At 32.0% G+C, this 13,310-nt stretch overlaps 1 protein-coding gene across 1 annotated transcript; it reads left to right on the forward strand.

Moving 5' to 3' along the window:
• Positions 1-232: 232 nt before the first annotated feature.
• On the forward strand, positions 233-5,037 carry LOC114368357 (kinesin-like protein KIN-14I). Its single transcript, XM_028325663.1, has 7 exons — positions 233-502; positions 1,210-1,308; positions 1,396-1,578; positions 1,691-1,810; positions 2,060-2,266; positions 4,686-4,850; positions 4,921-5,037. The coding sequence occupies exons 1-7, from the start codon at positions 233-235 to the stop codon at positions 5,035-5,037; spliced, it is 1,161 nt and encodes a 386-aa protein (XP_028181464.1).
• The last annotated feature ends 8,273 nt before the right edge of the window (positions 5,038-13,310 follow it).

Genomic DNA, 13,310 nt, shown 5'->3' on the forward strand with positions numbered 1-13,310 from the left:
TGGTCGTCCCTTTCACAAATTGTCTAACAAAAAGACAATAAGGTATGTCATATACCACCCTTTAATAGAGCAAAATTTATCTAATATACAACCAATCTTTCTTATCCAATAGACATAAAATTATTTAAGTTTAATTAGATATGTCAAATTTAAATTTTGGCTATACAGTAGTACAAAACACTTTTGTCTATACAACCATTCTTTCATATGCAGGTTAGGTGACACTCGTACAATGGAACTAATGATTACAACAAGAAAAATAGTTCCAACGTTACAGGTAGAACATGGATTGGCTGATTCTGACATCCAAGTCCTTGCATTAAATACATTAAATGCTTTAAAGCATTCTGTCAAGGCTGGTCCCAGACATATAATTCCTGGGCATGAGGAGATTGAAGCTCTGTTGACTAGGAGAAAGCTTACAACAATAGTGTTCTTCCTAGATGAAACATTTGAAGAAATTACATATGACATGTCAACCACAGTTGTCGATGTTGTTCAGGTTCTTGAATCCCTTATATACTTCTCTTTGCATTTGCATGCTTTCCTAACTCATGTATGGTATGTTTGTTGACTTTTGAAATAATAATCTTAAAAGTGATAGTAATGGTTATTTATGATTGGTTGAGATTGTAAATGTTTTGACACTAACAGTGCATAGCCATTAAACTAAACAGGCGGAAGCTCTAATCACTAATCAGTTATGTTAACTCGGTGCCTGGTGTTGACTAATTGGGAAATATATTGTTCATTGGGCAAGGGTTTCATTTCGTGAATTTTACTTTAGATTCTATCAATAAGAAGAAAATTGTTATCTGCATTATTCATTTATGATGTCACCTTAAAGTGTTTTTCATGGATATGCTCTGTTTTTTCACATCATTTTACTGCTTTGTTGACTTTGTTGTATAGACAACTCACTTTTCTAACATAATCTCATTATCTGTATTTTTGTTTCTTCTACTTGATGTGTCCTTTTGATTGCATTACATATTTGGTAGCTGCTAAATTGCAGCATTCTGTTCTTAAACTTGTTTGATAAACAGAACAATGTATTTGGTTAATTAAGTTAACTTCTTAAAAGGATGCTATATAGTGTTTATTTGTTTACTTCTTTTGAAGTTCTTGATACCCCAAACACTTGTGTTTGTGCTTTATACCATGAAGTTTATATCCTTTTATTCCTCACTCAACATATATTTACTCCAGCAACTTGCAGGGCTCATTAAGTTGTCATCATATTCCAACTTTAGTCTATTTGAATGTTGTAAAGTTGTTACTGGCTCCAAAGCACCTGATCTTGGGAATAACATGTCTTTTTTCCTCTCCTTGTTTTTGTTATACTATAATCAAAGCTGAAGTTAATAGTCTGACAACTTCTTTTATTGTTACTCAGAGGAGTACATTGGGTTAGATGAAAACAAATATATTGGGGATCTCCTGGTGGAATTCAAAGCTGCAAAGGATCCAAGTAAAGGAGAAATGTTGCACTATAAACTCATATTCAAGAAAAAGTTATTTCGTGAGACAGATGAAGCTGTGATAGAGCCTATGTTTGTGCAATTATCTTATGTACAAGTATGCCTTTTCATTATGAAACCTTACCTGATGAGAAGTATATCTAGTTTATGTACAAAGCTGCAATTACCTTCAAGTTATAGATTTGCTAATACTGGATGTGTTGTTACAGATGCAACATGATTATATTTTGGGAAATTACCCTATTGGAAGGGATGATGCTGCTCAACTCTCTGCATTACAAATTTTGGCTGAGATTGGATTTCTTAACACACCAGAATCATGCTCGTTAGTGATTTTTAGTGTTCAATTGTTATTAACTACTTCATAATAGTGTTTAGTGCCATTTAAATTTTATCCTAGTGAGTGAACTTGTTAATTTCTATTTTCTATATCCTTGTGACATTGATGGAGATGCTGGATTTCTCAGTCACTGGAATTCACTTCTGGAGTGTTTCTTGCCTACACCAATTTGAATCACACGAACCCTTGTTTCTTTGGAATTATTTTACCTTACTAATATTTTATGTATTTGTTGTAGGGAGAAGAAATTTGTGTAGCTCTTCAGACACATATAAATGATGTAATGTTGCGCCGTTATTCGAAAGCACGATCAGTTGCTGCTAGTGGTGGTTCTCTGAACGGAGACATTTCTAGTAATTCTAAACCTCCTAATATGGAATTATACGAGAAGCATGTTCAAGAATTATCAAAACTTATTGAAGAATTTCAAAAAAATGTTGATCAAGTAAGTCTTAACTTCTAGTTTATAATATACTGTTGGTCTTTACGATTAAATCTATCTACTCATTTATAAAATAATGGTGAGACGAATGTCCAGTTAATAATATTGAATTTTTGAGTGATGGGTTGAATCCTTGTATTAATTGTCAGTGATAAACTTGTAACATCTAGACATGAGAATTTATTACATGATAGAAATCAAATAAATTCTTCAATTATAACTCCATTAATTTCTTCATCTATATGGATCCGGATAGGCTGTAAGTAACGTAAAAGTAATCCCTGTGCCCCAGCCATGGCTGCACCATTTTTCTCAACGCCCTTTCAGCCTTATGTTTATCAGGTACTTGCATCAATTCTCACCCTTAATAGCATTTTCTTTTTCTTCATTTTTTGAGCTTGTCTTGGCTCCAACCAATTGTTTTCTGTTAATCTTGATCCTAGAATATGTTAGATGCATCGATGGCTTCTCAGCTAGGATTGTAATTTGTGAAATTGAAGTACTCCAGAAGATCAATTTGTGTTTCTTTTAAATATTGCTAAGTTTTTGCAATTGAAGTTGTTTTGTTGATTTCAATGATTTGACAGGATGGCTTCATTGTATGATTGACAAAATTTACTTGAGTTCAGGATCATGATAATTTCCTCCTTTGTCCCATGCCTTCATGAAACTTACATATCTCCTCTGGAATGTGCAAAGTGATATTGTGTAATAAAAAAACTTGTTTTTTTTTATGTTTGGTGCAGTTTTAAGAAATGTTAAAATTGATAATTTGGTATGCTTTTATTATCATGATTCATGCATACTGTTCTTGGTAAAATAGCTCGGTAAAATAACTGTCAATCTTGATGGGAGGGGGGGTAACTAGATAAGAGGTAAGGAGAAGTTAACCTCACAAAAAGCCTGCATGACAGATGCTAGAAAATGGAAAAAGTTGACTAGATATCCTAACACACAAATTTCAGAAAAAGGAAAGTATCTCACTGTGTTTGTTCATATCTTTGCTTGTAAGCATTATTTATCAACTATCAAGGGTGTTTCAATGCCCCTCAACTTATTATGGAGTAGTATTTCTATCATAAAAGGAAATGCCTAACATTATACCTATTATCCTTATAATCTTTTAGTGATTTTTTATGTTATGTTGTTTAGAGTCCGCAAGATGCAATTATACCTTTTCAGATTTTAGGGGGTGAAGCTTAACTAGTTCAGGTATGTGTGATCATCTTAAGTTTAAAATGTCAATTTTTTTGTAACTTTTTCTTTTATATTGTCTCTATGACCGTAATATCATTCTTCATTTGGTTCTTGCGACAAAGATAATGTTGAAGCCACAAGAAAATATCATCGCAAAGCCTGGTAAGTTGTTGTGCACTTTTTAATTCATGGTTCTTGAATTTTTTTCCTTGATGATCTTTCTTCACAAAGTTTCAAATGAAAATTTTGTGCTTTCATTTTGAATTTTAAATATCAACTGCATGCTTGAATATGAAACTGATCCAAAAATATTTTATAGATAATAGTGAACATTGCCAAGGAGGGTAAGCCTTGGCGCAATAGTAAGGTTGATGCCTTGTGACTTGGAGGTCATGGATTCAAATCCTGGAAACAACCTCTTTGATTGTGGGGATAAGGCTTCTTATATTTATCCCCACCCCATTGGTCATTAAATAAGGTGTGAAACCCAAATTTTTTGTTATTTCCAATAAATTCCAGTGGATAGAAGAGAGTATGCTGTTAGCATTTCTCTAAAATAGTTTGAGAAGTACCTGATATGAAGAGAATACATAATGAGTAATGAGTAAGTACTGAAAACTACAAAATCACAAGTGACACCCGCACAATTTTGTAAGCTCGAAAAGTGTATATAAAAATGGATAATGAGTCCCTAGTTCTTAAATTGATTTATGACCTGTTGGTTGCCGAAAAGCATGTTTGTGACTTTTTTATCTCTCCATAATTCTTAAATGGGGAAGTATCATCAAGTATGAGTTACCAGGAAGTAAATTTTAGTTGGAGTGGAGCTGTACTGATAATTTATTTTCTTTTCCTAGTAGTCCTCATTATGATATCTTTTGATGTATATTGATACCAATAAATTCACCCACATTTGTTCTATGCATACATAACTTGTACAAGTTGGTATTTTTTAATCACACCTATCAATATTTTAATGGAATCTGGTTGTACAACAAACATCAAACTTAGGATAGTTTCTAGTTTCTTAGTAAATCAAACCTAACACTTATTTTCTTCCCTTTGTCTAGTCAAATGAGAGGATTGATACTAGTTGCATTTCAGTAAAAACAAAGAGGCTTGCATCTGACTAAAGTTATTAATACACACTTTATGTTCATAACTTGGTTGGATGTCTAATACATGCTTTACAGTTAATAGTTATATTCTAAATGATATTGAACAGTTGCTTGAAGAATTATGTGTGAAGAAAAAACAAGAAGAGAAAATGCAAGAAGAATTGGATGATTTGAAAGAATCCTTAAAAGCAGATAAGCAAAATCTGGATGCAGTTACAAGTGACTGTAATAAACTTTTATCATTATGCAATGAAAAAGATAAGGAACTACAGGTAATGATCAATGGGTCTTTTATCTCTGCATTATTGATCAATTAGTCTTACTGATTGTACAATCTAACAGGCTGCTATTCTAAACAAAAGGAATATGGAATCTAGGATGTCCAAGTTAAATATTGCAGTGATAGAGAACACTGCCAAAAAGGATTTTATTTTCGATGAAACTGTTATTTATGCATAGACTATTATCGTGTTGATCAATTAGTCTTACTGATTTTATTTTCGATGTATAAACTATGGACTTTGTATGGTACCAATAGGTGACTCAAAAGCTTGAAGATGAGCTAAAAATTTGCAAATATGAGCTGCTATCACCCAATGAAACTATCAAAATCTTGAAAAGTGAAAAATTGGTTTTGGAAAAGAAGTTATTTGCACTTTAAAATATATAGGATTTCATTTGAATAATTCATAAGGTCGATACATATATAGGAATTCATTTTACTTTTCAAAGTGCTTCATTTAAAATATATAGGAATTCATTTGAATAATCCATATTGATTGCATAAAATTTATTTAATTTCATATTGTCATGTGTAATATTGTAGGTATTTGAACGTTTGAAGTATGTGAATACCTAAAAAAATAGCTTCAGTAAACAAAATAACAAAAAAAAAGCATTATGCATTGGTTCTCCGAAGACCGATGTAGAATAATACCCCATTCTAAGACAGTCACGTGTGGAGGACCGTCGTAGAATGCTTCTAATTCAACATCGGTCTCTGCCCATTGATCATTGTAGAATGCACACTGTTCTACATCGGTCTATGATGCGTAGGACCGTTGTAGATTGGGTACCATTCTACATTGGTCTTGGCCTCATGACCGTCGTAGATTGGATACCATTCTACATCGGTCCTTGCCTTATGACTGTCGTAGAATGCGTACCATTCTAAGACGGTCCCCCACAAGTGACCGTCTTAGAAATGTACTCATTCTAAGACGGTCTTTGCGACCATCGTAGAATACCTAGCACCTTTTAACGATGTCGTCTACGACGACGGTCGTTAATCGATGTAGAAAGGGCCCATTAACTGATGTAGAATGTCTTATTTCTAGCCGTGTTTGAGTCAAATTCGAATAGGGAAAATTGAATTTTAGGTTCTAGAAGCCTAGCAAAGTGGTGCTTTAGAGAAATCAAAGAACCAAAAGTGGAAAGACTGAGAGGGTTTGGTGTTTGTTTCCTCAAATTTGAAGCATGTTTTTTTTATATATACAATTTTGTTGTTCCTTGTTTGTCTATTGATGATAAGGTTTTGGGATTCAAAGCATGGGTTTTGATTCATGTTTGTTGAGCCAGTTGGTGTTTACCATAAAGAACAATTAAAAAAACACTTTGTTTAGAACACTTTTGTTCTTAAACCATCTAGAAAAATTAAATTTAATTAAATAATAACAAAACTGACTTCACATCATCACCTAACATTAGGAATTAACTACAAGACTAAGACTAAAAACATTGACAGATCAAAACATGAGAGACTACGACCAATTAATTTTTTATTTAGGAACCAAAAATGACAAATAAAAAAGTTTAGAGATTACAAATATATTTAAACCTGATTAACAAATTATACGAGACATGTTTTCTATCAATGGGAATGTGTTGTGCAATTGAGGAGGATAAACACAGGGGGGATTACACCAATTGACCATGAACAATCATATTTCAATCAATGGGAAGGTGTTGTGCAATCGAGGGGGGTAAACAATGAGGAGATTTATACCAATTGACTATGAGCAATCATATAAGTAAACTTGACAACACAACTTAACTAAAAAATTTAAGACTTTGATTTATGGGTCTATCATTCACTTATATGGTCTTCAACCTTCTCATTTTTACAAGATGTAGGACTTCACCTCATATTTGTACTCCAACAATCTCCTTCTCAAATGTGAGTCTCTTCCACATGGTAGTGTCCCCATCGAGTGGAAGCCATTTTTAATTCATGAGTATCCAATGGTTTTCCTTAGAGCTTAATCATGGCTACCATGACCATTGTTTTCAACAAGCTCTAGTACCTTGCACTGTCACAACACTTGGGGGATCTGCTGCATGGCCTCTATGCATGGACTAATCTACCAAGAAGACTTTTGATACAAGGAATCACCATGCCGATGAATTCGTCATTGTCATCTTATTCGTTCGAGTTAGCCACCAAGTTGAACTATCGGCTTTGATACCAATTGTTGGGAAATTGAGGCAGGTAAACACCGAAAAAATTTACACCAATACACCATGAGCAACCATATAAGTAAACTTGACACCACACCTTAACCCAAAACCTTAAGGCTCAGGTTTATAGGTTCATCCCTCACTTATATGGTGTTCAACCTTCTCATTCTTATACGATGTGAGACTTTACCTTACATTTATACTCTAACAGATTGAGACATGGTGACAGAAGTTATTGTCTGTGTTTATCCATTTCACTGTCATCTCTAAGCAATTGTGTTTTCCCATTAATTCTACATCATTGTTAAAGGATATAAGGAGATAGAAGTATAGTTTTATGGTAATTAAAGGAGGAAGGAAAAGAGAGATAAGTTGTGAGTTTGAATCTTCACACTAATAAAAGAATTAATAAATTAATCATTAATATTTGTTGATAAAAAATTGTTGAAGGAAAAGGCAACAGAAGAATGAAAATGTAAAAAAAAAAAAAAAAAAACATGGTTATTTTACTAAGAGTTATGGTGTTAGTTTGTTAGAGTACTACTAGGTTAACTATGTTAACGAAAAAGATGAAGAAGCTAGGATTAACGTAGAATAAGTGAATGGCCAAATTTAAGAAAGAAAAGATGAACGACTAAAATGGAATTTTAAATAAATATAAGGGACGGAAGCATATAAATTTATTAATTTTCAAAATAGATGTCATGATTCGCACGGATTTGTAAAAGTAGAATGAAAAATGAAATTTTAAATTTAATAAATTTTACCTCCATTGTTTTTTACTTGTTTATTTTAGAAACATTTTTTTATTTATCTATTTTTCTAAATTAAGACAATTTTATTTATTTTTAAATTATGTTTTGTTTTATTTCTATTTAATTTATATATATATATATATATATATATATATATATATATATATATATATATATATATATATATATATATATATATATATATATATATAATGATAATGTTAGGCGGTCTAATATAATTTTAATATAAATGAAGATATTAATCTTATTTTTTTAGCTTATATTTTATATTCTAAAATCAACATATAAAAAATAACATAAGTAATAATAAGTTAGCTAAAATATTTTTTGTTTTCTCTTTTTATATATAATTTGTTTAATGTGGTTCCTTTATTATTAAAAGCAATTATAATTTTTAATGAATAAAAATAGCAATTATAATTTTTACAATTGAATCAATTTTGTGCTTTTTGTACAGTTGCAATTGTTAGTAAAGTTAGGCACATGCTCATTTCGCAAATTCTAGTGATTAAGAGTATTATTATCAATTGCGTTGAAATGACAACATTTACTCAATTTTAAAAATTAAAAAATCAAATTACACATTTTAATAATAAATGAACTAAATCCAACAAATTAAATATAAAAAATCTTTAAAATGTGTTTGGATGAGATAATTTAAAATTTTTAAGAATTTTAAATTCTAAGAATTTCAAATGCTTCAATTGAAATTCTTTCATTTACAAAATTCTATGTTTGGATAAAGAAATTAATTTTTTTCAATTTCAAAATTTTGTGTTTGGATGAACAAATTAAATTTCTTTCATTTTCCAAATTTCATTACACTCAACACAAGTACACCACACCTCACCTCACACATTAGTTAGTGCTTCTTCCCATTTCCTCTGTCGCCGCCACCACCACCACCGATGGCGGATCCGAAAACCTACTGGTGCCACTAGTGCGACATGAGCGTGTCCCTTATGCTCCCACCCTCCCTTCTCCTTTGCCCGCATTGCCACACCCACTTCCTCGAGCTCATGGACTCCCCAACCCTCTCCCAAAACGACACTGAATCCTCCCTCTTCGACGTCGTTTTCCAAGATGCTCTTTTACTCCTCAACCCCCCTTCCTCAAAACCCCGCCCCCTCCCTCCTCTCCTCCCTCGACCCCAGCGGGTCGTTCGTTGTGCCGTCTGCAAAGACCAAATTACCCCCCTCGTTGAAGCCAAACAATTACCTTGCAAACACTTATACCACTCCGATTGGATCATGTCGATGGCTTGAACTCCACGCCTCGTGTCTGCTATGTAGTTTTCGGTTGGAAGAGGAGGAGGAAGAAGGCGGTGACGACGTTATGACGAAGATCAGGATGGAAATTATTGCTAGGCTAACAAAAGAGGATTTCTACGGGCTGAGGATCGCGCTCAACCACATTTCCTCGTGCCACACGCTCATCGAAGAGAACTAGAATCATGGCCCCCAGATTAGGGAAACTCCAGGTGAGAGTCGCATGTGTGTGTGAGAGAGAGGTTCGCCTCCATGAAAGCGAATAGGAATTTTAGAATTCTCTTTCTTTTAGACAGGATTTACAATTCCAAAATTTTAGTTAATTATGAATTATCTATTAAAATACTAAAATTTCAAATTCCTTTCAACAAGACATCCAAACAGAAAATTTTAGGCTTAGAAATTTTAAATCCTCTAAAAAATTACTTTTCTTATTTTAAATACTCCCTCCAAACAAACTCTAAGAGTAATTTAATCTAATAAATTAATTGTACGCAATAAAAATTTACTAAATGCGAGATAATTCTAATAATAAATTACCTTACTATAATAACTTACATTACTATCTATAACCAATTAATGTTGAGCTAGTATTAAACATATTTAGATTAATAGCTAACATTAAACTAAACTCATCCAAGTACGGTTACATGCAAGATAATTAGGGATGTTCAAGATTACAAGTCATTCACATATCCAAATTGACTTAAATAAATTCGAATAGTTTGAATTGAGTCATTTATGTATTTGGATCAAGATCGAACTGAACTGGTCATATTTGGATTGAGTAACAGGTTTAGATTTATAGATTTAATCAAAACCGATCAAAATTTTTAGCGTTATTTGATTTAGCTTTAAATACTGTTAATATTAATATTGAGATTTCAAGTATTGAGACTACTAATGTTGAAACTTATTAAAATATTACTTTTAAGTACATTAATATTTGTTTCACTTTTTTTTTCATATTTATTTTTTCTGTCATATTTATAATATTAATTGATCATATTTTGTTCATTTGTTTCAGTAAATCTGGTTGTAGCAAAACTTATGACAAAAAATTAGTTTGTATGAAATCGTTATGATTTAGACTATTATAGTAAATTTCATTGAATAATATTTTGTTTTAATTTGTATTAATCTATTTTACAATATTATGTTAATGATATTGAATGAATCAATTTTACTACTTTCAGACATTTGATAATATTATATTAATTTTATTGGATATTTAAATAAATCATGATATAAAATAATAGTTTTAAGAAGAAAAAAAAGATCAAATTTAAATGGGTAATTCATTGGTCTGAATCAAACCAAATCATTCATAAATGTGTTGGGTTGGATTTCAAAAAAAAATGTGAAAATCGAATCAAATCAAACCAATTAAATTTGATTGAGTTAGATCTTGAATTTGATCAAAATCGATTCAAATCGGCCAGAAATATCCCTAAAGACAATGATGGTTTTCTGATAATGGAAATGAGTACTACGCAAATTGTTAGCGACAAAGCAAATTTTGATTGATTAGAAAAAAATCTAAACATTAAATCAAATTTAACCAAATATAAATTAGTTGGTCTGTAAATATGTCTAGAGACTGAATATTTTAAAATTTGCATACCAATCCGACAGCGAGACTTTGTCTGTCTTGAGGCCAACATCATATTTCAGAATTTTCTTTTCTTTTCTTTTTACGTAATAAGATAGTGCAAAATTAAGATTAAGAGGCATAGATATTATTGTAAGGTGACAGCGACGAGCATTAATAGTCAAATTCTACAGATCCACACTCTAGTGATAATGTACATCATCATTGTGAAATAATTATTGTCATTTAGTCTTTTCAATAATAAATTAGAGGCTAATTAAGATGTCAACTGTAGTTTGTGGTGTAGTATAAGTTGTCCCCTTTTAAGATTTATTAACCACTGGGGTTGGCTAAATGATAGTAAAAAATTAGGATAATTTAATTTGTATTAGATTCTAAATTTAAATTTCATTGTTATATCTTTTTACTAAAAGAATACTGTATATAAGTTTAACAATATATTTTCACCAAAAAAAAAAAAGTTTAACAATTGTCGCAACGTGTCCTTTTGTGGGTGAGCGAAGCGAGACTCACGGGTGCGTTTTCCAAAGGAGGAAAGATGCGCGGAGTCGTCACCAACGTTTATTTGTGGAAAACGTCGGAAAAACCGAAGGAAACCGGTCAAAACGAAAATTCTAAGTTCGGGAGTTGTATTTACGTTTGAGGAAGGTATTAACACCTCTCACGTTTGTCTCAAAGGACAACAGTCTCATTTTTTAGAATTGTGGAAATTATGTTACCTTTACTTTTACTTCTTTTTATTTTTTGTGGTCGACAAAAGTGGGGCTCTTGCTCCTACGTATCCTCCATCAAAGAGGAAATCAGACTTACGTAATTCTTTTTTAAGAGTGAATCAAACGATTCTTTTCACTTGAAAGGTGATCATTCTAAGGCGTTGGATCTTAAAAATGATCTATTTACTTGATAAGGAAAACTGAGATGATAAACTTTCAAACCCTTTTTAGTGACTTTTTTTGTGGACGAGCTTGACTAGGCGGGTTGATTTTAGCCTTAGTTTCACTTTAGTTATTAGTCAATTCAATTAAGAATGAGAAATCCCAAAGAGAAAACGTCCGATTGATTTTTTCGCTTCATTTTACTAAAATGTATTTTTTTTATTATTATATTATTATTTTACCTCTTTTTTGATTTCCAACGTGATTACGGCACGACCGAACAATCGGAATTTATTTTAACAGAAATTAACGGATGATACAATTTAAATGATCGGTGGAAATTTATTTTATTTTTTGATTAGGCGAGAAATGACTTAAATAAATGACTGAAGCACGTCAAAAGGGGGTACGGAAAGTAAATGAAAACGAGAATAAAAATACATGAAACAAAATGTGGACCACCACGGGTACATAGAATAAATTGAAAAGCTCGGTTTGGGGTACTTACAAGTTGAAGACCGAAGAAAACGAAGAACGAACGATGGATGTCGAAGAACGGTTGAAAACCTTCGCGTAATTACTCACGGAAACGTTACGGAAGCGCCTCGGCTTGGATTTTCTTCACGGAAACAATTTTCCTCAGCAAATTTAAGAGAATACGAAGTGCCAAGAAGGCTGAACCCTTTCCCCCTTCATTCCTCCCCCTATTTATAGCAAAATAGGGGAGGAGCTTGCCACCCAGCTCGCCCAGGCGAGCAAGGTTGCTTCCTCTAGAAGCAATCGCCTTCTGGAGGAAGAAACTAGAAGGCCCAAGTGGGTCTGATTGTTATTTGTACCCCCCTTTTTACTAAATACACCCCCTTACTTTTTTTGGTAATTCTTTTTCCGTAACGTTACGAAACTTTACGAATTTCGTAACGATACTTATTTTCCTTCCGCAAGGTTACGAATCCTTACGGATTATGTATTTACTCTTTTTTAGCTTTCGAAGAAGTTACAGAAACTCACGGATTGCGTAAAAACACCTCCTTTTGATTTCCGTCACATTACGGAATTTCACGGATCGCGTAAGCCTGTTTCCTTTTGATTTCTGGCACGTCTCGGGACTTCACATATTGTGCAACAAAGGGTGCCAAGTATCTCGAATCGGCCAATCAAAGGTTGCATATCATCAAATAATAATCCCCGGACGAAATTAGGGTATGACAACAATATATGAGAATGTTACTTAAAGTGACTTATTGATTTTTATCAATATGATTTAACTATGCCAGTTACATCCATACATAGTTACGCACACGCGAAACAGTAAAATTTAATTTTGAGAGAACGAAACAGTCAATTAAAGCATTTGAAAAAAATTCATTTCAAAATGATTGATATTTAAGATTAATACATATGAATTAAGAATATTTAATAAATATAAAATATTACTATATTTAGTTCAAGACACTCTTATTTAATATAAAATGTAAATGTGTTTTACTTTAAATTTTTCTTTAAAAGTTTCTTGAAAATAGTTTTTTGAAATACACTACTATAAAAAAAAATGTTTTTGACTTCACTGTTTTACATTAGTTGTTCCTGTAATCCAATGTAGTGTGTGAGTAGATGATAATTTTTGTAATATTTAGATGAACATTCTATGCATTAATTGTCAAATCGATCTAGAAAATACTATTGTTTTTCTAAAAAGGTAAACAAATACCTATAATATCTATACTACAAATCAATGTAAAAACTA

The sequence above is a fragment of the Glycine soja genome, chromosome 9 (assembly GCF_004193775.1).
Source record: "Glycine soja cultivar W05 chromosome 9, ASM419377v2, whole genome shotgun sequence".
Lineage (NCBI taxonomy): Eukaryota > Viridiplantae > Streptophyta > Magnoliopsida > Fabales > Fabaceae > Glycine > Glycine soja.

Coding starts and splice junctions, on each gene's coding strand:
- LOC114368357 (XM_028325663.1), top strand. CDS start 233: ATGGAACTAATGATTACAACAAGAAAAATAGTTCCAACGTTACAGGTA. Junction 1,309..1,395: donor AAGCACCTGATCTTGGGAAT/AACATGTCTTTT, acceptor TATTGTTACTCA/GAGGAGTACATTGGGTTAGA. Junction 1,811..2,059: donor CACCAGAATCATGCTCGTTA/GTGATTTTTAGT, acceptor TATTTGTTGTAG/GGAGAAGAAATTTGTGTAGC.